A 24,877-nucleotide genomic window follows, 5' to 3' on the forward strand; every position below is an offset into this window, starting at 1 on the left:
TAGTCGGAGGGTACAGACTTGTAGATATACACAGACAGTGGAATATGAGATTCCAAAGAGAAAAGCACCAAACATAGATGTTAACATCACAGGCAAGCAGCAGCTTACTTTATAGAAATTTAGAATATATGTACCGTAATCATGTCATGAATTTTTCGTCCTAAACCCCCTCCTGCTTCTGTAGATATGAGAGTTTACAGCAAAAACAACAACAACAACAACAACAAAAAAAACACTCAGGACTCTTCTTCTATTTATTTTTATAACAAAAATGTATGTTTTTTTTTTTTAAAGAACTTGGCACACCTTCTGCACATCAGCTTTGTTCCCAATTCCATTACGTGCACTGGTGTGTGACTAAAAGCAGTCTGGCCAGGTCTGGCCTCTTTTGATTAAGACTTAATGCAAAGTGATGCACCACTCGTTTAAATCTGCATGTTAATACAAGCCACAGGTAAAAGCTGAATTTGTTCTTAAACTGTATTCCTGCAGATACGAAGTAGGTTACAATTTTTACTGAAAAAAAAAAAAAAGTAAAATGTGAATGGGAATATACTTCAAAATATTTCTCTCATATGAATTCATAGGGGTGCCAATAATTGTTGCAAACCTATATTTAAGAAAGATTTTTTTTTTGATAAACCCGTGTTGTGTTTGCAATTGTTTGATATCCATGAGAGCTGAATATTTTTGTGATTTTTTTTTTTTAACAAAATGATCAAAAGGTTAAACAATAAAAACAATTTTTCACAACCTTATGTGCTCATACTTACCAAGGGTGCCAATATTAGTGGAGGGCACTGTAGAGAGAACAGCCACATTTACAGCCACATTTCAAATATGTTCTCTTTTTATTTCAAATAAATTCCATCCATCCTCCAGCCATTTTCCATATCGCTTATCCTACACAGGGTTGCAGGGGGAGTCTGTCGCAGGGAACTTGCTGCAAAAGGTGTGGACATTCTGGACGGGCACAGAGTAGGGCACAGTCGCACACACCACAGATAATTTGGAAATGCCAGTGAGCCTACAGTACATGTTTTTGGACTATGCGAGGAAACCAGAGAACCCAGAGGAAACCCCCAAAGCACAGGGAGAATATTCAAACTCCATTAACACAGGGCAGAGAGAATTTGAACCCCCAATCCTGGAGCAACGTGTTAACCACTAAGCCACCGTGCTTTTGTAATTGTAGTTATTATAACAGGGAAGAATAATTAGTTTACCCCTAGATGAATTCAGTACTGTAAGAAGATATTAAATGTTAAGATGCGCCAGACAGTTCTCTTTAACATCATATTATTTTAAAAATAAACAAAAAGCTGATTAATCAATGATTTATCGATTCATTTCCATAATTGTCTAAATATTCAAAAATATTCATTTTTGAAGCCCTAGATCTAACGACTGTCCGCATTAGTCATTGGTTATTCATTAAATGTGTATTGTTCGCTGACATGTAAGTACTGCAGAAGAATTTAAACACACTACTGTAGCTTGGTTTATTACTTTGAACATGTACATTTACACATAACGAAAGCTTAGGTTACACGATGGAGCTCTTGGTTTCAGTTTAATCACCTTGGAATAAGGAAATATATATCTCTCTTACATCACAATTCCATCAGTGTAACTCAATTACAGGCACTCTTGAATATCCACTGGTTGTTTATTAGTTTTAAATCACTTCAGTCATCTCTGATTAGCATCAAGCTAACGTCTCTTATCCATCCGCATACTTTTGTTCCGTGCAGAGCGCAGAGGATTAAGGTTAGTAGGATTTGCTGCATTTAGTGCGGTTAGATTTTTCACTGAGCCTGGGTCAGAATTGGATTTAAATATATTCATCAGAACAGAATATTCTTTGCAAATTTTGATTTTAACTTTTCAGCATTATCCTACTAATCTAGAATGGGGAATAGATACCAGAAGCCATCTAGTATATGCTGTATGAGTGATTCCATGATTGGAATACCATTTGTATCCCATTGATATTACATTTAAAAATGAAAGTATAGGTTAAAGGTTATAAAAGCAGTAAGTGACTATAGCACAGAACTCACTCACTGCTTTTATCGCGGGAGAAACAACACCGTTTATTTGTATCTGTTTATTTGTAAAACACCCAACTGAACACTTTACTTCCATATTTGGATAAAATCTATTCACGCGTACGAACTGTACACCTGTACCAACATGATAGATCAGGGTTATTTAAATCTGGCCCTCAAGGTCCACTGTCCTGCAGAGTTTCTTTTAATTTCTCAAAAAGCATGAATAAACTAGGCTTTTCCCCAGAATTCTACTAGCCTCTGTGGTTATCTCTGTAACCAGTGGAATGGCGCAAACACAATGTTTACAGCAGAATCCTACTGTCATGTAAGCAGAGAAGGAACTCTGAACTACAGTTCCCAGAAGCCACTGCATCAGTCACATGACTACCTGCATTTGAATCACATTCCTGTTAATTGAGCACTCGTGTATATAGCCACAGTTTGCACTGCACTATCGGTCTCACGTTAGTCTTTCTTTGCCTTTGTCTCTGTAGCTGTGGTTTTGTTCTTTAGTTTATGTTTAATCTTTGCCACAGTGTTTTGCCTCTAAGTTATAGTGTCTTTTGTATGTTGTTTGTTTCTTTATTAAAACTTTGATAAGACAGGAGAGGAGCTGCTAACCATGAAGCAAGGTTCACGTTGTGTTGCTGAGTATGCCCTCGAGTTTCAGACTGTCGCAGCAAGGAGTGAGTGGAACGAACCAGCCCTAAAGACTGTATGTTGCCAGAAGTAGTGACAGAGCTGGCCTGTCGTGACGAGCAATGTGAACCTTGCTTCGTGGTTAGCAGCTCCTCTCCTGTCTCTTCTGGGAACCGTAGTTCAGAGTTCCTTCTCTGCATACATGAAACCTACTATATAGGACTTATTTCTGTGAAAATTTCAGGCTCGTATCTCGTCCCCCACTAGAGATATTGAATCCGAAAGTGAGGGGGAAAATTTCTCGCCTCTATTAAAAAAAGAGAGAAGTCTCAAGCCTGAAATGTTCTGCATGCATGCTATACCTACCCAGGTACCCCTAAAAAAAAAATTATAACTGAGACTTGAACCCTTCCCATTATAAATTGACCCTAAAAGTGGAACTGTGAGCAATCTTGAGCATTACATATGGACTTAATTTCTAAGTCTAAGGAACAATAATGTGCGAAATGTTTATTTACATGTACCTTGTAATGTGCTCTAGAGATCAGCTTTTGTTCCAAGGAGCTAGGACCATCCTGAGCCGCTGTATGACCAAACATTTGTTATGCCATGGCAGTCATAGTTAAACCATAGTTAGTTAAAGTAAAATTAAATAAATAAAAACTGGTGGATTTGCAATGCCAGTACATGGATGTAATCGCTAAAAAACATGAGGAAAATTAAAAATGGCCACACAACAGTGCATTGGACCACTTGAGACAGAATGACCCCTAGTTTATTCTCAAATCAGGTGTCAGTTTTAAGGCTGTTTTGCTGAGGAGCTGAAGGGAATAGTTAGCATTATTAGCAAGGTAAAATCAAGACTTGTTTCAAATATAAATCAGTGCATAGTTACCTGTTGGGCTTGGGTAATATTTCAGAACATTCATGGTCAGTTTTTGTAGATGCCTATGAAAGCACATGGAACTTATTTTAAATTCATTCAAAGAGGTATTTATTGTGGAAAAAGCAGTACTCCTTTAGGGAAACTAAATGAAGTTCCTTAATAGGCATTTTTACAAGACACATTCGAAGGTCTTGAATGGGAAATCTTCGTAATAGTTTTAATAATCATCATAATAGAAATAGTTTTCTGAATAGTCTTTGCATTTGGATACAGCTCATGTTGAATTTCACGATGCTGAAAATCCAATGTTTCTCTCCCGTACGTCTTGTATCCTGAGATTGAGTAAAACTTCCTGGTGGCTTTAGCACTACTGCTGAAAGGCATTTTCTCACTTTTTGTCAGATAAAATGTGTTTTTTCGTAGTATATTATCATGTCGTTTTAGACTGTGCCAAAGCAAAAATCCATTAAAGAATCAGTCAGTCTTAATGGAAATAAAACTCCCTTGGTGAAAAAGGCCATTTAATGGGAAAAGATGCAGGATAACAAAAACATGGATTCCAGTAGCAGTTTATTTTATACAGAGTTCATCTAAGTGAAACTTAACCATGCAAATTTGAAAACCTTAAAACTGTGTGCCAGTTGTGAACATGAGATTGAGTTGCGATATCTTTATTTATTTATTTATTTATTTATTTTATGTAAGCTAGCTAGATAGGTAGATTTAATTTATTGTTTACTAATTCTTTGTGAAAGATAAGCATTGAGTGAGACACCTTTTGGCAACTGTGAGTTATAAGTGATGGACTGGCATGCCATTCACAGTGTATTACCAACTCTTCCAGTATTCCAAGGATAAGCACTGGATCCACAGCCACCCTGACTAATTTGAATGAATGAGTGATTACAAATAACAGTGTGCCTTTGTACAGACTGGTCTCAATTGGCTAGAGTGTTTTCAGATCAAATATTTCCTGAATTCTCATCCATCTTTTCTCCATGTCCTCCTTTCTTTCCACTACAGAAGCATAAAGTGGACCTCTTTTATAAGCTGCGTCACGTGATGAACGAGCTGATCGACCTGCGGCGGCAGATGCTATCTGGTCACCTGACCCAGGATCAGATTCGCGAGGTCAAGCGCCACATCACCATACGCCTCGACTGGGGCAATGAGTAAGTTTACATACGTTTAAAAGTAATGCAGGTCTCTGAGGAACAACTTTCCATGACTGAACATTTTATGATCCACCTCCCCTTTTTCTAAGGTTGATTTACATTTCTTCAAGACCATTTCCTCTGTTAGACTGGCCGAGATCTTAACTGAGGATTGTAGATTTGTGTGCATTAGTCATCCCGATATGTTGTACATAGCTAATGAAAGAGAAAACAATTTGCTCTGTAGTGAGGAACAGCAATTCACAGCTGCACTCAGCTGTGAGTTATTGCCTCATATATCCTGAGCAAACAATGGAGCATATCTGCCTTATTTAGAGGCCAACTGTGTCGGACATTTGGCTTCACTTCTCTTTCAATCGGTAGCAGTAACATCCATCAGTTCTACCATCACAGAACTGAGAAGAGAGGCTTATAGGCCAGCTATAATTGAAATCAACTCAATTAAAATACATTTACAGGACAATTTACAGCACTTCACTGTGCCATTAAAACTTCAAAGAATATCCAGTGTCCTTTTCATCAAATTTTTTTATCCACTATGTCTGTAGTGAATGTGAATACCAATGATAATATCAGCATGGCTTTCAATACAAAGAAAATAATGGAAAATCTGAATGGAAGCAGAAAAGAGACATAAAGATTTGTATTTTTGAAAGCCACTGTGCTCTTAATAATGAAAATTCATAGCATTGATACATACATTACATTACTTTGAAAACCACACTATTTTAAATTGTCCTTGAAATTCAGAGTAGTTGAAATTTCGGTGTTCAGAGATTCCCAGTTTATCATTTATGATTCCAAAAAAAAACAGGCATCTTTTTAAATATCTTTTTCAGTGTTCACAAAAAATTTTAGATTCAATAATTCAGTTCTTTTTTTGACGGGTTGAATATTAGAATATAAATATGTTAATATCTGAATTTCTTTATTTGAGTTAGAACTACATTCAGAATGCAAAGTTTATATTAACACACACATTCGAATAGGTTATTGTGGTTATAGTAATAATATAGACAGGGACTTGTATGGCAGACTCTTCATATAAACAGATTTTTAAAAACGTGTGTAGTAATGGCATAATTCACCAGAGAGGTGTTAGTGTGCCATCTGGGTCAAGACAGCAGTTTGTTAGAAATTTGGCAAAAACGAGTCAGCAGACCGAAGACAGATTTGATCTTCAGATTATCAATGTTTGCGTATATGGTTGAAGAATCTTCAGATTAGCTTTTTCATCAACAGAAGGATAACTTCACAAAGCCGACACCAGCTTGCACTAGGATTCAGAGGCCAGCTTATATACAGAGCAGACAAGGAGGTGAAAAGGGAAGCGGGGTATAACACAGAAGCAGATCAAACCAGACTGTGTTGTCACCACGGACCTTGGTGTGTTCTGAGACCCACCATACCAATTGCACAGCGAATATGAAATACAGCTTATTTAATAAAACATAAAACTTTAGCAAATGATCATTAGGCCAGAGGAAAATAATTATAAGCAAACAATTAAAGACAAATATTTCCTTCATTGTTCATATGAAGTTTTCTGTGAGGAGGGCAGTCTCCAGTGTCAGCCCTTTGTAAATATCAGAGATAACGCTGTAAGTTTAAGTTTTTTGACAGTTCAGGATGCAGAACTTTGGTTTCCAGGCAACATACCAAGCTGCATTTTGTCTTATTAATGTTAAGAGGGAAAAAAAAAAGACTGGTGAGAAAATGACCGTTTCTACTTGGTACAGTGCAAGTGACTTGTTTCATGGACCTTCCAAAATATCAAATGTAACTACAGGGTGTCCCAAAGTTTTCCCTACATAGGGGACTGTGTACTGTCTGCCAGTGCCACATCGGTTATGTCTGCATCAACTTAGTATGAAAAGTTTTGTAAGACATTTTGCTAATGTGTTAATTTTTCCTAGGTATGGAGACTTTTGGGACGCCTTGTATAAACAGATTAAATGTACAATGTGACATTATTTAATAAATGGCAAATTCTCTCTGATACAAGAAAAATATAATACATCAAGAGATGCTGTTATTGGAAAATAATCAACTCCATGGTGGTAACAGTAACTTTGCTTAACTTTGGCCTTCATTACACCACCCTGTCATTGATTATTTTCCTTTAACAGCACTGTTTTATTCCTCACAAACATAACACATCATTTAAAAGTAATATAGCATACATATGACTTTTTTTTTCCTTTCTTTTTGCCATTAGGGACTTGAACAGTGGCGTTGCCTATCTCTGTGTTAAAGCCCATGGTTTGAAATGGGCACATATGGGTGTGGTGGAAAGGTGTCCACATACTTTTGAACATATAATGTATATACTGTGTATGTAATGCATATATAAAATCATATTACAGTAGGTGAAAGAGGTAAGAAAGCAGAAAAGGGAAAGTGCTGTATTATAAAAAAAAAAAGACAGTCAGTAGCATTGTAGTAGCATTGAATTAGCAATGTGTTATTGGCATTCCCAGCAAAGCTCTGGATCTGTTTAGAGGGAATAGGAGTTCTTCTCTCTGGGTCATGGTGTATAATTGCATCTCGATTTGTTATAGTAATTACCAGGTCCCATCCATGCATGTACAACCACACTGACGGTCTGACCCTAGATGTTCACCCTGCTGCTGATCTGCATGTATAACAGGAATTTTTTTCCATCATGGCAAGTATTTAAATGGAGGGTTAATTTCCCTCATTATAATGTACCTAATTAGGGCTAATAGTGAATTAATTAAGAGAGTGAGCCTTCATATAAGCAGTTGTCATTACTTGACTAAAGTAAGTGAGGAATGCATAGAAATGACCATCATTAAAGTCATTTTATTAATTAAATAATGCATCTAATGTAATAATGTACATACCCAATGTAATTGTAAATTCAGTAATAGTTTAATGAAACATTTATTGAATGATTCATGTGGAAGATAAATTCTTGCTTGAAATATTCAATATTTGGTTGACCAATCTGGATGATGTAATTTCTTTAAATACTAATGACATGGTGACTAGGACAATACTGATACAGATATTGTGATATAACAACATTATGATATAGTTTTCTAATAATAGTCATTGGCATAGATTAGCTTACTGAACATTAAACACTATTTTGTACAATGTTTTATTTTTCTGCCTTTTCTTTGTAAAATATGGACATTTTTATACATTCTGGACAAAAAATCTATAAACCTATAGTGTTGTTAGCAAATCATCTGTGATACATATCGTGTTGTGACCCTGACTTAAAGTATTGTAATAAAGTCTCCTCAAAATCTGTTGGAACGGATAAAATTGCAGACCACTCATAAGTAGTAAGAATCAGAAAGCCAGATTAGAATTAGCAAAGAAATGCAGAGATGAGCCAGAAAAGTTCTGGAACCAAGATTAACCTCCTGTGATGGACAGGATCTGCTCATGATCCAAAACAAGCTCATCTGTGAAACATGGTGGAGGTAGTGTCGTGGCTTGAGCTTGTATGGCTGCTTCTGGAGCAGGTTCACTAATCTTTATTGATGATGTAACTCATGATAGTAGCAGCAGAATGAGTTCAGAAGTTTACAGGGACATTTTGTCTGCCAATTTATAGAGAAATCCATCAGGAGGAAGTTTATCATGCAGCAAGACAGGATCCTAAACACACTGCCAACTCAATAAAGGACTTTATCAAGTGGGAAAAGTGGAAGGTTTTAGACTGCCCAAGTCAATCACCAGACCTTAACCCAATTGAGCAGCATTTCACCTCCTGAAGAGGAGTCTAAAGGGAGAAAACCCCCAAAACAAACAACAGCTGAAAGAGGCTGCAGTAAAACCATGAAAAATCATCACAAAAGAAGAAACCAACAAATTGGTGATATCAGTAAGTTGCAGGCTTGATGCAGTTATTGCAAGCAAGGGATATGCAACCAAATATTAAGTGTTATTTATTTTAATTAACTTCAAGACTTATCTGTTCCTATACTTTTGCTCGCCTGAAAATTGGGTGGTCTGATACAAAAGGGTCTATGTTTTATGTTGTTTAACACATCTAGATGTAAATACCAGGAAATAAGATGAAATCCTAAACTCTCATTTCATATCCATCTTTTCATCTCAAACCCAAATGTCTTTGGTGTATAGCAGAAAAAAATAAGAATTGGCCATGCCGTTCCAATAGTTTTGGAGGGGAATGTATAACATTAGTGCCATATTGTCCAGCCCTGCCATGTGAGCATATGGCCCAGCCCTACCCACATAAGCACAATTTCTTTCATACATCCATTTACCTCAGTACATATTCAGAACCATTCATCCTCATGGCTCATTTTATAAAATGCACCATATATATTGTTTAAATGAACACTTTAGACAAGTGCCAGTGTGAGAGATTGGATGCAGTCTCCTGAGCTCACAGTCAGCTGGGGACAGAGAAGGAGATTGATTACTGGCCCCTTTTCTATTGGAAATTAGGAAAATGCTAATATTTCTCATTCACTGTCAAACTAGGAAAGTTTGCTGTGCTTCTAGGTCTTTCACCTACTGTCATTTTAGTTTCTGTCAGTCTGATAATGTCTTCTCCCTCATTCATCACTGCTAGTCTTTCCTACGAAATACTATTAACCCCCTAAACTCACAAGACCCATTAATGGGTCCAGATTAGCATTCCTCACATCCATAACTGCATATACTTCCTTTTAGTTTTAGGACTTACTGAATAATTCATAATACTTACTGAATAATATGTATTCAAATGAATAAATGAATAAGCCATGGGAGAAATTAAATAGTAATACACTAGTTATTAGTCCAGACAAATTTAATGGTTTCTAAATGGATTAAAGTTAAATCTCAGGCCTGTCAAAGCCACTGTTGGCAGAACTTTAATGTTGTATATACTTGGGGAAAATAGTTCTTTAGTGAAAAAAAAAACAACCACCACAAAAAAAAACATTATAGTTGCAACCGTTCCACTCTCATCAGAATTATTATAAGCTAATGACTGAGACACTCCACTCAGACTTGGTACCTGGACGTTTCTACAGCAAAGCCAAAATGCATTGCCAAAATGGATACACTGACTGCTATGATATCCAGACCAAAAATCATTCTAAAATATCTTTCTCTGTTTTGTTAAAAAGATAATAAGTTTAATCCTACGAGCTTACAAGCCAATCTACACTATAATGTTCATTAAGAGGACATTAGTAGGAAACAATGTTTGATATGTAAGAATAAAAAAGTTAACTCGTTAGTGTGATGCGTCGAAGTTTTGTTGTTTTATTCCTCTTTTTTTTTTTTTTTTATTAAAGAATAACATCAATTACTTTGTGGAAAATCTGCAAAAGAACTTACTTTCTGTTATAACAGTCTGTCCTTCACCAGCATCTCTCTTTCTCTCTCTTGAGGTTGATAAGACAAAAAAAAAAATAATAATTCAGCTTGTTAACCACAAAGCCCTCTGTCCTGGAGATTTTCCCATATTAGAAAAATTAAAAAGAGCAGCTTTACTTCTGAACGTTATAAAAAATATCAACTACACATACATATAATATGTTTATGTGTGATTGTCTGCTATAAAAGTCTCTGTGTCTTTACTATAGTCGTTACAACAGAAACAATAAAACATTAGTGCGACCATGTTAATATAACCCTGTGATTTGCCTTGCAGAAGCTGCTATCGTTTTATTATAATTGGGTATGATAATAATGTGATGTTATACACCTTTGAGTCAGAGCTAAGTTCAATGAAGATGTTACTGTATTCTAACTGTTGTTTTTTCTTTACAGTTAAAATTAATTGCACCACTTATGAGGATTAACGCTTTTTAAAATTGTATTTTTTTATTTTATTTTTTTTTAGCTTTTTTATCTGTCCTACAGTGCTACAATATTTTAATTGGTGCTACAGCACTTGCAATCTTTCTAGCACCAGACTGTCTATGACAGCACTTTAGACCCACATAAAAATATTTCACATAAAGATTTTGAGAAAAAAAAAAAAGTTATAATATTTCTAAACTAAATTCATTATGCTATGACAAAATGGTGTATATTGTCAGGTCGTCTCAGTCTGCAAACTCCACCTCCAGCGGACAAAGATTACACTCTACAGAACACACACTGCTATGCTCACACCTGTGTTCAATCAACCACACACACTCACCGACCCTTTAAAAGAGACTCTCATTCACAACATGAACACGAAATATACAGTACACTCAATATTGTGTTTGTGCACCTGGCGTTACTAAGCCTGCTTTCTTTGTTTGCTTATCTATATGTAGTTTTGACCCGGTTTCTAGTTTATCATTTCACATTTCTATCTAACCTGATTCAGTTACTGAATAATTCACTGAATGAATACAGTTTAATATTAAGAACTGAATAATAAGGTCTAGACTTTCAGGGCTAAAAAAAAAAAGATTGAATAGTCGTTCACCAAAAATAATACTCGGGCTATGGAAGTCGACATGTGTCAACAACTGTGTCAGCAATTATGAAGGCCATTTTGTCCTTCAAGGTTGTTCTCAGTAATGCACTTTCAGCCACTACACTGTCAGCAAAATATTGTTGGGAGATCCAATGCTGGCTATGCTAACAGATAATTGACTAAATGGGATAAAATGAAAAGGAGTCAGTGGCATTTACTGAGCTGACATTTATTCAGACACCTGAAGGACAAAAGTGGAAGCACTTCAAGAGCCAGTTACAAGAAACTGGTTCAAAATGAGCAACTGCATATGGGCTAGCAATTATGCATCAAAATATTTGCTGGCATTTTCACTGCCATAGATCGTTTCATAGAGCAAAATTACTGTTTGAGATATAAGAAATATAAAAGTGTCCTGTTGTCCCGATTACGGAGACAGAAGCGGATGCACGTGCTGATACAAAGTTTAATAAAAGTTCAAACAAACACACAAGGCATACCAAGGAATCTAGAACAGGGAAACTAACATAAACCAAGACCTAGGAGAAGCGAGGGCATAACTTGACAACGTTTGACAAATAACACCGGACACCGAGTGCTGTAAAAGTCATGACTTAAATACCCACAGATGCTCGTCAACAGAATGAGTGTCCGGTACGGGTGGTCATGTGACCGTGAAGCAGGAGTGCAGAGGCTGCTGGGAATTGGAGTCCCGAATTCCCTCCGGAGATTCATAACCCCAGTGCTAACTATACAACTATATCACACGAATAGTGATTTATATATGTAGAAATGAATTGCTTTTTGCCTTGCCTTTCTGTACAGTGCAGTAAGCTGTAACTAATAGCATTGTGTAACCAAGGTTGTTGAGGGAATTGGTGGCAGGATGACATGGGGATGTTCATGGGTGCTTTAAACATAAGGAGATTCAAAGGCATGTTTCTTTAAATTTGTGTTTTTTTTTCTACATGGTAAAAAAGATTCTGCTGGTTAGCTTCACACAGCTTAATTATTTATGTCTGTCACCCTGTACAGGCTCATGAACTGCACTAGAAGTATTCTGTAAACACAAACTAATACAAGCACTATTTTAAGGAGAGATGGAGTTTTAGTAAATATTGTGTCTACTTTGACATGTTGTGCCATCTAATGTCAATGTGCCCTCATTTCCCTACAGTCATAATCATGTATTTTTGGAGAACCTTGAAGTGGTAAATGAGAAGCTTTCATCTGGCTCATCACCCTGTTTAGTAATTGCATCTAGTTAATCAGCCTTTTCACACAGAACAAATTTTAATTAAATAAATAATTTATTTTCCTCATATTAATTTAGTGTCTGTTCATTGTTTGCACTGTATTTATATGTTTTTGATGATTTGATCAGTTGACAGATTGGTAAAGGCAAGGGGAGGAAAAACATTTCAATAGTTAAGTAATAACATTAACAATAATAATAATTATTATTATCGTTGTTGTTATTGTTATTATTGCTGTTATTATTATTGTTGCTGCTGTTATTATTATTATTATTATTGGCACAAGCAGCGATTTGCGGGGTCAAAGCACTCATGTGCACCGCTAGTGGGCAGTTCTTGCCAAAATACACAGAAGAATAAAGAGAATGAAGAGCATGAATATGCTTATCAAGTTTTTGTGATTATAGTTCAATGCTAGTTGTGTGAAATGCCTGCTGAAAGCTAATTGGCTGAAAACGGTCATGGTTTTTAAGTAATTTAGTGATGATTAAAAATGCAGTTCCAAATTAGCAGATCAATGCCAAATTTCAGCTCAGTTGGACTTTTGGTTCCTGACAAACAGCTATTTGGACTTAACACCTGTTTCTCAGGAACCAAAACCTCAGTTTGACACCAAACTTGTGAAGGTTGGCTATAAATCCTAGGATTAGTTTACAAAAGTAGGTTTTGCATATTATACAAATTTGCAAAAAAAAAAAAAATCTGTCATGGTGGAAATTAGTGGGTGGGGACTTTGTCTTAAACCAAGAAATAGGAGGAAAAAAAGAAAACATAAATGCTTGTGCTATAGCGCCACCATTAGGCCAGTTGGGCCCATCTTGCTTGCCTGGGTAAGGGTAACTACCTGTTGACTAAGTTTCACATCCGTAACTTACAGTTTGGTCTGCACGATATGTTTCAGCAGAGAATCAGAAAAGAAGAAGAATCAAAACTATACCTTCAATGCTTGGAGCTCTTTTAATAATTGTCGTTATTTTCATTGTATTGACTCTCATGACTTGCATGCCATTTTGAAAGCTTTAACTCAGAAGTTGTGTGACACCCACCTGTTAGCATCATACAGCAACAGCTGCACACAGTGCACATACAGCGTAACATTTAGTTGTTGAGAACTGTCGTATCTGCTATCTCATCTGAATAACCTAAGGGAATCTGTCTTTAATTTGTCAGTAGTTTCATGTGGAAAGTAAGAATGTAATGATATGCCAGTGTCCGTTTACTTGAAATAGCATTAAAATTATATTCATATAGGCGACAGAAAAATTGCTTCTAGACATGGAGCATTCCATAAAATATGCTAGAAATCATTTGTTTTTGGAAAGTTTTATATATTGTGTAGTTGGTGTACTCTGAGATATGTTGTCACAATGAATATTGTACAATGCGTGACAGATGGTTGGTGGGTAAGACCAGCATTGCTTGGCACGTGTTAGCTACCACAACAGGTGTCAAAAGTAACGTGTCAGATTTTAGTCATTCATGCTAGCTATTTTTAACTTTGACTCTTTGATCCAAATACTGTTTCTTTATTCCTGTCCCTATTCCCTTACCACCATCTCTCATCTTTTTTTTTTCTTTTTTTTATCTGTATTCATTTAACAGACACTTAGGTCTGGACCTCGTACCAAGGAAGGACTTTGAAATGGTGGATGCAGACCAGATTAGTGTCTCTGACCTCTACAAAATGGTAAGTCTTCCATGGTCATCCATGATGTTTGTTGAAACTTTTACCAAACTCTAGTCCAGTGAATAGATTTATGGGGTTGTCTTCACGGAGAAGGATAAGTGTGATGCAGAACCTTGTCTATGCTGCCCTTGGGCATGTGTGCACAATTACAGCATGTCTTTGTATGTGTATGTCTTATGTGTGTATGCTTTTTTTAATTTGCAGTTTCAGTTTTAATCCTTGATGTATTTCTTCTTCAGTAAGCCTCCATTTTGGGTTGCTAATATACAGTATCTAAACATATGTTAGTAAAACCCCTTTAAGTCCCAGTTTTCATTATCGGATGGTTTGGCACCAAGTACCTTAGCGAATATTATCAAATGATAGATTGAAAAAAGAAAACATTTAAACTGCAGATTTATCTGCCTGAATCATAAATGGCCATAAATTCTCCAAACCAACAGGCATTAATTAAGCTTTTGAATGTTTACAAATCAACCAGCTTATTCATTTGCATGCCGTATTTCTAGAACGAGGGCAAGCATATGCTTTTATTATTTCCGACAAAATATCACATCATCTTTCAGCTGCACTGACACATATGGCAGATTAATGATTTAATTTCTGCCTCAAAAATACTCACTGCTGAAATGACACCAAGAGAAGAGGGTGAAACTCTGCCAAGACGATCATTACGGTGATGCCCGAGGTTGGCATGGACCGGCCAGTGCTGTCCTGGCCTTGGCACTGAGGTCTGGCACTCCTGCAGGGCCTGTTGGCACTGATGCGGAAGAGTTGGCAGGGCGGTGTGCCAACTTCTCACCTTCTCCTTCTATTGCACTCGCTTTTTATCTACCTTTCTCCCTTGTAGAGAGTAACTTAGAAGTAAATAGTTTAGTACTGAATTCGAACCATATTTTTAAACAGTTTCTCAATGTAGTTAGTTTCAACATTCCATTCTGCATAGTATATTGAGGAAAAAGTAATGCAAACAGGAGGAAATGACATAAGCCTCTCTAGACTCCAAGGAAAGAAAAAAAAAATCTGTGACATTTCAGAGACATTCCTGCATTATCATATCTAAACACACAGGACAGCAGAGGTCAGACCTAGTGATGGACACAAGTACAAGGTTAATTGAGTAGCCATCGAACCGATTAGTAAAATACCACTTTAAAATTCGCAAATTGATTTCAGGTACAATGTTAATTAGAGATGGCATGATACCAAACTTCTTTTCCAATACTGATGCTGACACTGAAACCTTGAGTATCAGCCTATATTGATGCCCATCCAATATTTTTTTCTTTAAACACTATTTTTTTTAACTGAAGCACTTAAAAAAAAAAAAAAATCCAGGAAGGAACACACACGAGAGATTTGTAGGTGACGTTAATGTTCTTTTCGTTTTTATTTTGCTAATGTGGTAGAGAGGAGTGAAATCATTAACCAGAAAATGAAATAAAGAACCAGAGGCACAATCACAATAATAGGAGCGATACTTTGCATTGTGTGCAAGTTTGGAGTGTGCATAGAGTAAAACCCTTTAAGTGTGATTAAAGGGTGTGAAAGTGATTGACTCCAGGTGTTCGTGATCAGTAAGATGGTGATGGTGTAAATATGATTGAGCTTGTTTGTGTTGGGTTTCCATAGGAACTATGGTTTGCGATGCATTCTAGCAGATGCATTCTAGCATTCTAGCACTGAAGTGCTTAGACATCTATGGAAAAGCATCAGGGCAAAACTTCCAGAGAAGTGGTGCACCCAGAACTGGATCTTGCACCGTGACAATGCACCTACGCACACTGCGTTGTCATCCAAGAAGTTTTTAACCAGAAATCATGTGGTTATTTCTTCACGTCCACCATATTCACCAGATCTCGCTCATTGCGACTTCTTTTTGTTTCCGAAATTCAAAATGAGACTGAAAGGGAAAAGATTTGCCACCGTGGAAGAAATCCAGGAAAAAACACAGGTGTCTGTAGACATGATGACAAAAGATGACTACAGGAAATGTTTCCAGGAATGGGAGAAACGCTAGGCCAAGTGTATCGCATCACGAGGAGAGTACTTTGAAGGGGATTAAAGAAAAAATGCTTTAAATTTTATAACAATGGGTTTTTGTAACAATTCCAGGAATGTCTGGGTTCCCTTTCGTAAAGTATAAATATAATAAAAATCAATCCTAACAAAAAGATACAATCAAGAGCCTTTATATGTACACCTATTCCAGTTTTTTCCATTTGTTACAGGATCAGAACAAATTCGTTCTCTCTTTTTTTTTCTCGATGTGTGTTTCAAAGCACTTCACGGGGACTTTAATAAGTGAGCCCTGACCAAGGAGGCAGCATAATAGTTACCACAAACAACTTTCAGACACAACAAATACAGTGGTGCTTCAAAGTTTGTGAACCCTTTTTGAAGAATTTTCTTTTTTTTCTGCATATGTAACCTAAACCATCATCAGATTTTCACACAAGTCCTCAAAGTAGACAAAGAGAACCCAATTAAACAAATGTGACAAAAATATTATACTTGGTCATTTACTTATTGAGGAAAATTATCCAATATTACATATCTAGCCAATATGAGAGAGACCTTTATTTGCCTAGAAGTTACCCTGGGTTCCTTTGTGACCTTGCGGACTATTACACGTCCTGCTCTTTGAGTGATCTTTGCTGGGGAGGGAAACAGTTGTCTTGAATTTCCTCCATTTGTACACAATCTGTCTGACTGTGGATTGGTGGAGTCCAAACTCTTTAGAGATGGTTTTGTAATCTTTTCCAGCCTGATGAGCATCAACAACTCTTTTTCTGAGGTTCTCAGAAATCTCCTTTGTTCATGCCATGATGCACTTCCACAAACATGTGTTGTGAAGATCAGACTTCGATAGATCCCCGTTCTTTAAATAAAACAGAGCGCTCACTCACACCTGATTGTCATCCCAGGGATTGAAGTCATCTGACTGTGACTTTAATTTCACCTTCAAATGAGCTGCTAATCCTAGAGGCTCGCATACTTTTGCCACTCACAGATGTGTAATATTGGATCATTTTCCTCAATAAATAAATGACCAAGTATAATATTTTTGTCTCATTTGTTTAATTGGGGCCTCTTTGTCTAGTTTTAGGACTTGTGTGAAAAGCTGTTGATGTTTTAGGTCATATCTATGTAGATATATAGAAAATTCACAAATTTTCAAGTACCACTATATATATGGGGCATAACAACAAACACTTATAACAACACTTTAAAACTGCAGTAAAAAAAAACAAGACCATGCATATGGAAACAGTTGTAGCAGGGTTACCACTTGCATGTCGTTTGCTTGTCAATATTTTGAAACCTTCTATTTTGAACCTCACATATGGTGATAGCATCATGCAGTCTCTCCCTAGAGACCAGCTGCAACATTTGAATGCATGTTTGATCGTAGTAAGTCCATAACATGAAATTAATTTGCTACCACACTTGAGATTACAAAGTAGTAAAGGCAAAATCTGGTGACAAGGAATTTCATTTGAGTGACTGTTGGAAAATGACGGATATGATGTATGTGAAATATGCAAACCTATCTACCTTTCCTGATGATGTTGCATTGACTGCAGTTCAATTGCAAGTGAAGTAAAAAAAAAAAAAAAAAAAAACCCATAAGTGATCCATTCATGTGTCTGGTGCGAACAACATCTGATTAATGCATTTTCTGAATGAATAAATATAAGTTAAAAGTGATATCGTAAAGTTGTGGCAAAAGCAGCCATTATATGTCCGTATTTAAGAATATATATCAGCACTGAGAATAAAGTGCTCACTGCACTATAACACTCTTGGAGAACCAACTTCTCAAACTCTTTTTGGAAGTGTGCTAGTGTAATGTGTTGTGTTGGCGTGCTAGAGTTTCAGTTCGTGGGAGGAAGAGGAACTCCTTGCCAGTACCAAAAACACAAACCAGAGCGTGCAGAGCTGTAAAAACCTCCATATTTACCTGCCTTCAGGCAACACTGAACCACAAAGTAGATCTTTGGGTTACATTCCAAACTTCTGGAGATGTTTGGTTTATGTTAAAATGTCTGGATAGCAGAATATACCAATTGTATATCTTGATTGTTTAAAGAATTAATAAAATTACTTTATTTACTTATTTATTTTTATTACATGGGTAGGCTATTTATTTATTTATTTATTTAAATAAAAGCAAAATAAATATATATATTTCTTCCATGCAAGGTGAATATTAAAACTCTCAGGGACAGTTGCACCACAATACATGTTTTTTGGGGATTGAAGTCCTGCATTTAATAATAATCTAAGTGACTCTTTTCTAAAGCCTTTTCTCTTTGTGCAGTTCTACAGGCAGTATGTTAATATTTCATTTTCCTCATTATATTTGAATGATTTATCTGCAATTTAAGATTGAAATGATGTATTAGCAAAGGAATTGTGCATTACTGAATTGTAAAAGCTTTTTCAAAGAGAATAGGAGGGGGAAAAAATCTAACAATTAGTAAAAAAAAAATAGAAAGCCACACAATAATCATGAATGAGTAGACATGACCAAAAAAAAAAGAACGCCATGTCTAAATTTTCTCTCAAATATTACAATTGCAGAAAAGTAAAAAAAGAAAAAAAATATATATGTAGGACATGCTTTCTAACTTCACTGTTCAGGATTAATGGGTCCCTCAAGGCATGCATTTAGCATAGCTAATGATAAAATAACCAAGAACAGAAGGAAGATGTTTGTTTTCAGTGTGTTTCTAAATCAGGAGGTCCCCTGCTGGAGTTGAGGATGAGGCCTTGCTAGCTGTCAGGCTTTCGTGATGTCTGCACCTTGCTGTTGTTTTAATTTGCGCCAAAGTTACACAATCGGAACGCGATCAGATAACGCAGAGTCAGGTTTAATGTTGCGTTGAGTTGCATGTCTCTATCGGCGGGTTCACAGAGGGGGGTCTGCGCTGATTTATTCAGAACACTCACAAAGCCTCAAGAGGGGGAACATATGCTTGGTAGTAGAGCTTCATAATTCACTCACAATCCTGCAGCAAAAATGAATGTGTGTGTGTGAATGTGTATGAGGGCTGTGCTGCAATATGGTATAAATATCATATCACAATAGATGAAAAGCATCACAATATTTTGGTTTGGTAAGAAAATGCCATCCTGGTTCAATAAAGTGTGTCGTGTTCTCCCCATGTGGGCTGCTTCTGGGTTCTCCAGTTTCCTCCCACCTTCCATGGTGGGTGGATTGGTGACTCTAAATTGCCCCCAGGTGTGAATGAGTGTGTGAATGATTGTGTGCATGTGTGTGAACATGGTACCCTGCAATGGACTGGCATCTCACATTATGCCCAGTTCTCCCAGGATAGTTATTTAGTTTGTTTGTTACTAAGGAAGAAAGTTGTACAGTGATGGAGCGCACACACACACACACACACACATTCTCATACATTGATACATCATTCTCAAAATGATTATATTCATTATTTCAACTAATTAACAAGTAATCAGTTACTATGGAAAACAGATACATCTATATCAGTATATCCACCACCCCAAAAGTGTATGTTTGACCGTGTTTGAGTGTGTGTGTGTTAACCAGAAAACTAATTTCTGGATACAGTTAATTATCCTGTCTTAAACTGCAGTCTTTTTTGCTCTCCCTTGAGGAGACCCTGTAATATCCTGCTGCATGAGGCATACCGTAGGGGACGGGGGAAAATACTGCTGCGTGCCAGTTACAAACCATCCACGGCCCGATACCAATCCAACATGGTTGGAAACCTCGGCTGTAGGATACAAAACATTGAAAATTCGCAACGGGCAAATTGGCAGTGAGAAATGCTTCACAGCTATAAGCTCCCGGCTGCATGATTTAGCCACAGTTCAGTTTCTTCCAGATTCGGCAGTAGGTATGCCTTATTTTGAATGCTGATGTTGTGGAAATCAGGTGCGCCCTTCGACACGCTCCCTCTCTGACTTCCTGTTTGAAAAGGAAATGCATAAACATATGTAATCAAATCATAGCTCTCAAGTGAAGAGTGCATCGCAAAAGAATGGATGCCTCCTTGCTTCTTTTATCCTACCCACTTCAGGCTGTAACCATGGAAATCGATCAAAGTCAATCAAGATTATGGAAGTACCAGTTCTTTGAATAGTGCATGATCAGAGGAATTATACCGGTGAATCCTACCAGAATATTTATTTATTTTTATTTTTTATTCTGGCATGTGATGTAAGCATATGATATAAACACTTCACTGCTACCAACAAAAAAAAAGCGTACAAATGAAATCCTTGGATGAAAGTCAAATAATATGCCTGCCTTTAAGACAAGAGAAGTCAGATGATGAGTCAGCATGAACATTTAAGCAAGTGGCGCTTCTATGAGCAAGGACATCTCATTTGTTTGTTCTCGATTCTTTCTGTCCTCGTTCCCCAAGAAGCAAGGAAGGGAAACAAGGAAAGGAAATGAGAAGGTGCCATTTACACTACATGTCATGTGCACTTTCACTACAGTCCTGTTGGAAAGACGCTTCAAATGGAGACCACCCACGGCAACAATTTGTAGAATTGCTCCAAACTGAAGTGATGAAAATGATTAGACATACAAGTGTTCTCATTGTGAAGGATGGAGACTTCGGAGTGAGTAGGGCGTAGTCATGATCACTTCAATATGGACCTTAAATGCAGCAAATGTAAATAGAGTGGAGGTGGGGCTTACTGGTTGTGTTTTCTTTTTTTTTTTTTTTTTTTTAATAAATAGCATGAGTCTGAAAAAATAAATTAACTGAAACAGGTTAGATTTAACGCTGATTAAATCACCTGCTGTGATATTGTTAGTTTAATATGAGTGCATTCATCGGGATGGAGCAAACTTGGATGATAAAGCGATTCTGACACTGAAACACATTTGCAAAACAAATTGTAACTAATTAATGTCTCAATTATTTCCAAGGCATTTTGCTAAAATATTTATCACAGCGTTTTGTTTTTTTGTTTGTTTGTTTGTTTGTTTTTGTTTTTTTCCCCCCATCGAGATCTTGTGTGTGTGTGTATTCGTGTATTAATTAAACGTCAATGTGAGTCTGCAAGTATCTGCATTGGGAGTTTGTGCATTTGTGTGTGATAGTGCTGTCAGAACAAATTTCACAGTTCAAGGTCTCATGTTCTTCTTTTGGCTTCCTAATGTAAGTGTAGTACAACGTACATTTTGCAAACTTTACTGCTATAAGACCTTCATCGCTTCATGTTGGAAATTTTTTCTAGAGCAGCGACTCTGACAATAGTTCCAGTATATTAATGCCCTTGTTCTAATACATTATTGTTTCTATAGGAACAACACAGATGATTGATTTTCTTGATGGATGATACTCATGAGCAGATACTCTTTTCAGAACTATTTTCCCCAATTTGATCACCTGCCAATTCCTGTTCACCAGCCAGCTCTCCTTTATCATAAAACAGCTAACTCCCTAAAACTAAGCCACGTACCACATCTATTTGAACTGCTGCTCATGCTGCATCAAAAGGCAGCAAAACACACTTGGAGGAGAACACTATCTGCCCTCTTCCACATACATGAGCTCACAGATACCGACGATTGGCTAGTGCCTCTGTGATTGACAGGGGAGAGAGAGTGTGCCATCCCTTCCATTCAGAGAGTTCCCTTGGTTCCTGGCCTACATATGGCTGTGGCATCACCAGGATATTACTGATCATTAACAGAAGGAGTCTCTAATCTCAGCAGTTTATAACAGTCAGAGGTAACCGTAAGAGCCGTTCCTTTAAGTTTTCAGGACGGATGGCTTTACGTTTTTTTGTGCAGAAAACGACTTGAATTGGCGAAAATGCAATTGCACGAAATCGTTTTGCACAGTGATGTTTGTTGGTAAATGAGACCTTTTAGCTGTACTCGTGTTCGACGCACGTGAATCGAAGAGGGTTTTGGCTGAATGCGCGTCTTGATGACGTGACGACACGTCTTGGCCTAAATCTGCAGAAAATCTGCGGTAATTTTGAAAAATTTGAAAAACTCCTCCGAATATTGCGGCGTTTGCTTGATTTTGCGTTCATTTCTGCGATCGTAAAATGACTCAATCCTGGATGTACTCTATAATTTTAACGGATAACATGAAGTAACATCTCAAGTTTTGCAGATGTTAATAAACGTTAAGTGTAACTACAAACGCCTAAAATGTACAGTGTGTTGTTATTTGATTCATTTAAAAATGTAATCGACTCTGACACTTTGGTGTCATTGATGATTCCCCCTCATTGTATGAAATAAATTCCTTGTAATATTCAGCAATTGTACTATATTTACTTGCTGCTACTAACAGACTTCTCTAACCCGGTGTGTGTGTTTCTTCCCCATATGTCACAGCGTTTTATTCAGTATGGTTTGGTGTTTTTGCCTCAGGCCCCCCCCGCCACATCCACTTGAGATGCAGCTGGTCTACTGCTAGGCTCTAAGCGCAGCAGACACACACATCACTTAGGATTTTTTTCACGATATGGTTTCAAGAATTTCCTATCTGCTTTCACATCGTTCTCTCTTTCTTTCTTTCTTTCTCCCTCCCTCCTTTTCTCCCCTAACAGCATCTGTCCAGCAGACACAGTGTCCAGCAAAGCACATCACAGGTACACAAATCTCTTCCTTCCTGCGTGAATAAAGTCGTCACCTTTCACAACAGTTTTTCTTCACACTGAACAGTCTAACCCTTTTATAGGTCGTTGTTGACTTCAGGCTAAAACCTGACACTAAACCTGGTTTTACGGCTTGTTAGCAGTTTGTTAGAGAAGTCTAAGGTGAATTTGAACCTGTTCGAGTTGTGAGTTCATCTCAAGGTCAGGACATGGTTAGTCATGTTTATGCACATTGATCAATTTTCTATTAATGTTTATTCTTGCACTGGTGCCACTATTCTTCACTCATAGAAATTATAGCACATATACTGTGTATGACTGAGTCAGTATCATGTGTTCGTTATTAAGGCAAGACACAATCAATCTTTGTCAGTGGATACAAAACTATTTTGGTGTTTATTTTATGCACATGATGCTCCATCTTATTAAATATGCATATATTTGCATGCAAGTCTAGTTTGTGCATAATCTTTCACTTAAATAGTTTAGCATTTAATTACAAACACATTATGCACTCTTATAAAAATAGTTGTATGCCATTTTTCAGTATCCATCATTCCTCATCATCAGCAGTTTCTCCCGTTATGAACATTCAGAAATCTGTGAGTAATAATGGGTAAAATCATGGGTAAAAATAAAGATTTTAGGATAGGAATGTACCTGTAAAATTTCGTTAATACAGGTCAAGTAGAACCAGAGTTTTTGGGGGTTTTTTAATGAGAAAAATGAGTTTAAAATAAATATGATTTCATGAATTTCCACAGTAGTTAGTGTGGTTTATAAGGTTTCTAAAAGAAATTGATGTACCACAGTTTTAAGATAATGACGAAGCAGGAAACAAGCTTGTGGGTGGAGCTTAAGCCTTCTTTAATGTTGCTAAGTTTCAGATAATGCAGTGGTCACAAGTGAAATAAAAACAGTGAAATAAACGTATCACTGCAGAGTTTTTCAGTTTTGCTGAGTGTTATAGATGCAATTTATCCAAATATCTGATTGAAGTGACCAAAAGCTGCATTTCTGCCTGCAGTGCCATGCCTTAAGTGATGACACTACATGTAAATGTGTTTCTGTTTATTAAATTACATATGAAGTCTTTAGGAAAAGTGTCTTTTATTAAAACTGTTTAATTTACATATCAAAATAATTATCTTATATTTTATCATGGAAAATGACATGTTGTTTAAAATACCAAAGTAGACCATTGGATTTCTAAAAACAGAAATTCAAGACACTGTAAGAAAAAAAAAAAAAAAAAGAAGAAGAGATATGATTGCTTTCTCTGCAAAGGACCAAAATCGGAACACTAGAGGACAGTCTCAGAAGGACAAACACTATCCACAAATGCTGCCTACATAAGCATCCTACGCCTGAAAGAAACACAGGGGAGGAATCCCCTTGACAATATTTTATGTGGTGCATATCACAATATCCTCTCTAACTCCTCTCTATTTATAGAAAAAACATAATGATGAAGAAACTAGAATGAATTTTCTCATAATATATGGATTAATTCCGAAATGTGTGTGTGAAGTGTATGTCTGAAAGCTGTATATTTTATAGAACATTATCCATATGAAATAACATTATATATTCCACTCTTCTTTGATGTATCATGTGTTGGGAAAAATGCATATTAACAGAGAAATACTACTCCATATATCTAATATATAGTGTGCATGTAAAGTAGAAAGTACCAACGTGCAAATTTGGCATTCAGAAAAAAATGATCCACAATTGGAACTCTAAAATGAAATGCTAAATTAATAACGTTATATTTAAAGATCATTACATTAAAAAATAGTCTATATATATATATGTGTGTGTGTGTGTGTGTGTGTGTGTGTGTGTATGTGTGTATATATATATATATATATATATATATATATATATATATATATATATATATATATATATATATATATACACACACACACGGGCACACACATATAATATTGTGTATATATACAGTACTAGGACTTTATTTCTGTATAACACATTCATTAATTTTAGTCCTGCATGTTGTATTCATAAATATTAAGCATCAGCTGAGTCGAATGTATTAGCTTCCATAATTTATTAAATTATGGAAATGAAATTGGGTGCATATATAGTGTTCAGTCTTGCATATGTATTGACCACACAC

At 36.5% G+C, this 24,877-nt stretch overlaps 1 protein-coding gene across 5 annotated transcripts in view; it reads left to right on the plus strand.

Moving 5' to 3' along the window:
* dock3 (dedicator of cytokinesis 3) overlaps positions 1 to 24,877 on the plus strand; it is a 235,807-nt gene that overhangs the window by 128,978 nt on the left and 81,952 nt on the right. For all 5 annotated transcript variants that reach the window (XM_053652788.1, XM_053652791.1, XM_053652790.1 and 2 more), the window contains 3 exons: positions 4,603 to 4,751; positions 14,025 to 14,109; positions 22,687 to 22,728. In XM_053652788.1, the coding sequence (XP_053508763.1) occupies positions 4,603 to 4,751; positions 14,025 to 14,109; positions 22,687 to 22,728 (276 nt within the window). The remainder of the gene's footprint in view (positions 1 to 4,602; positions 4,752 to 14,024; positions 14,110 to 22,686; positions 22,729 to 24,877) is intronic.

The sequence above is a fragment of the Ictalurus furcatus genome, chromosome 21 (genome assembly GCF_023375685.1).
Source record: "Ictalurus furcatus strain D&B chromosome 21, Billie_1.0, whole genome shotgun sequence".
NCBI lineage: Eukaryota > Metazoa > Chordata > Actinopteri > Siluriformes > Ictaluridae > Ictalurus > Ictalurus furcatus.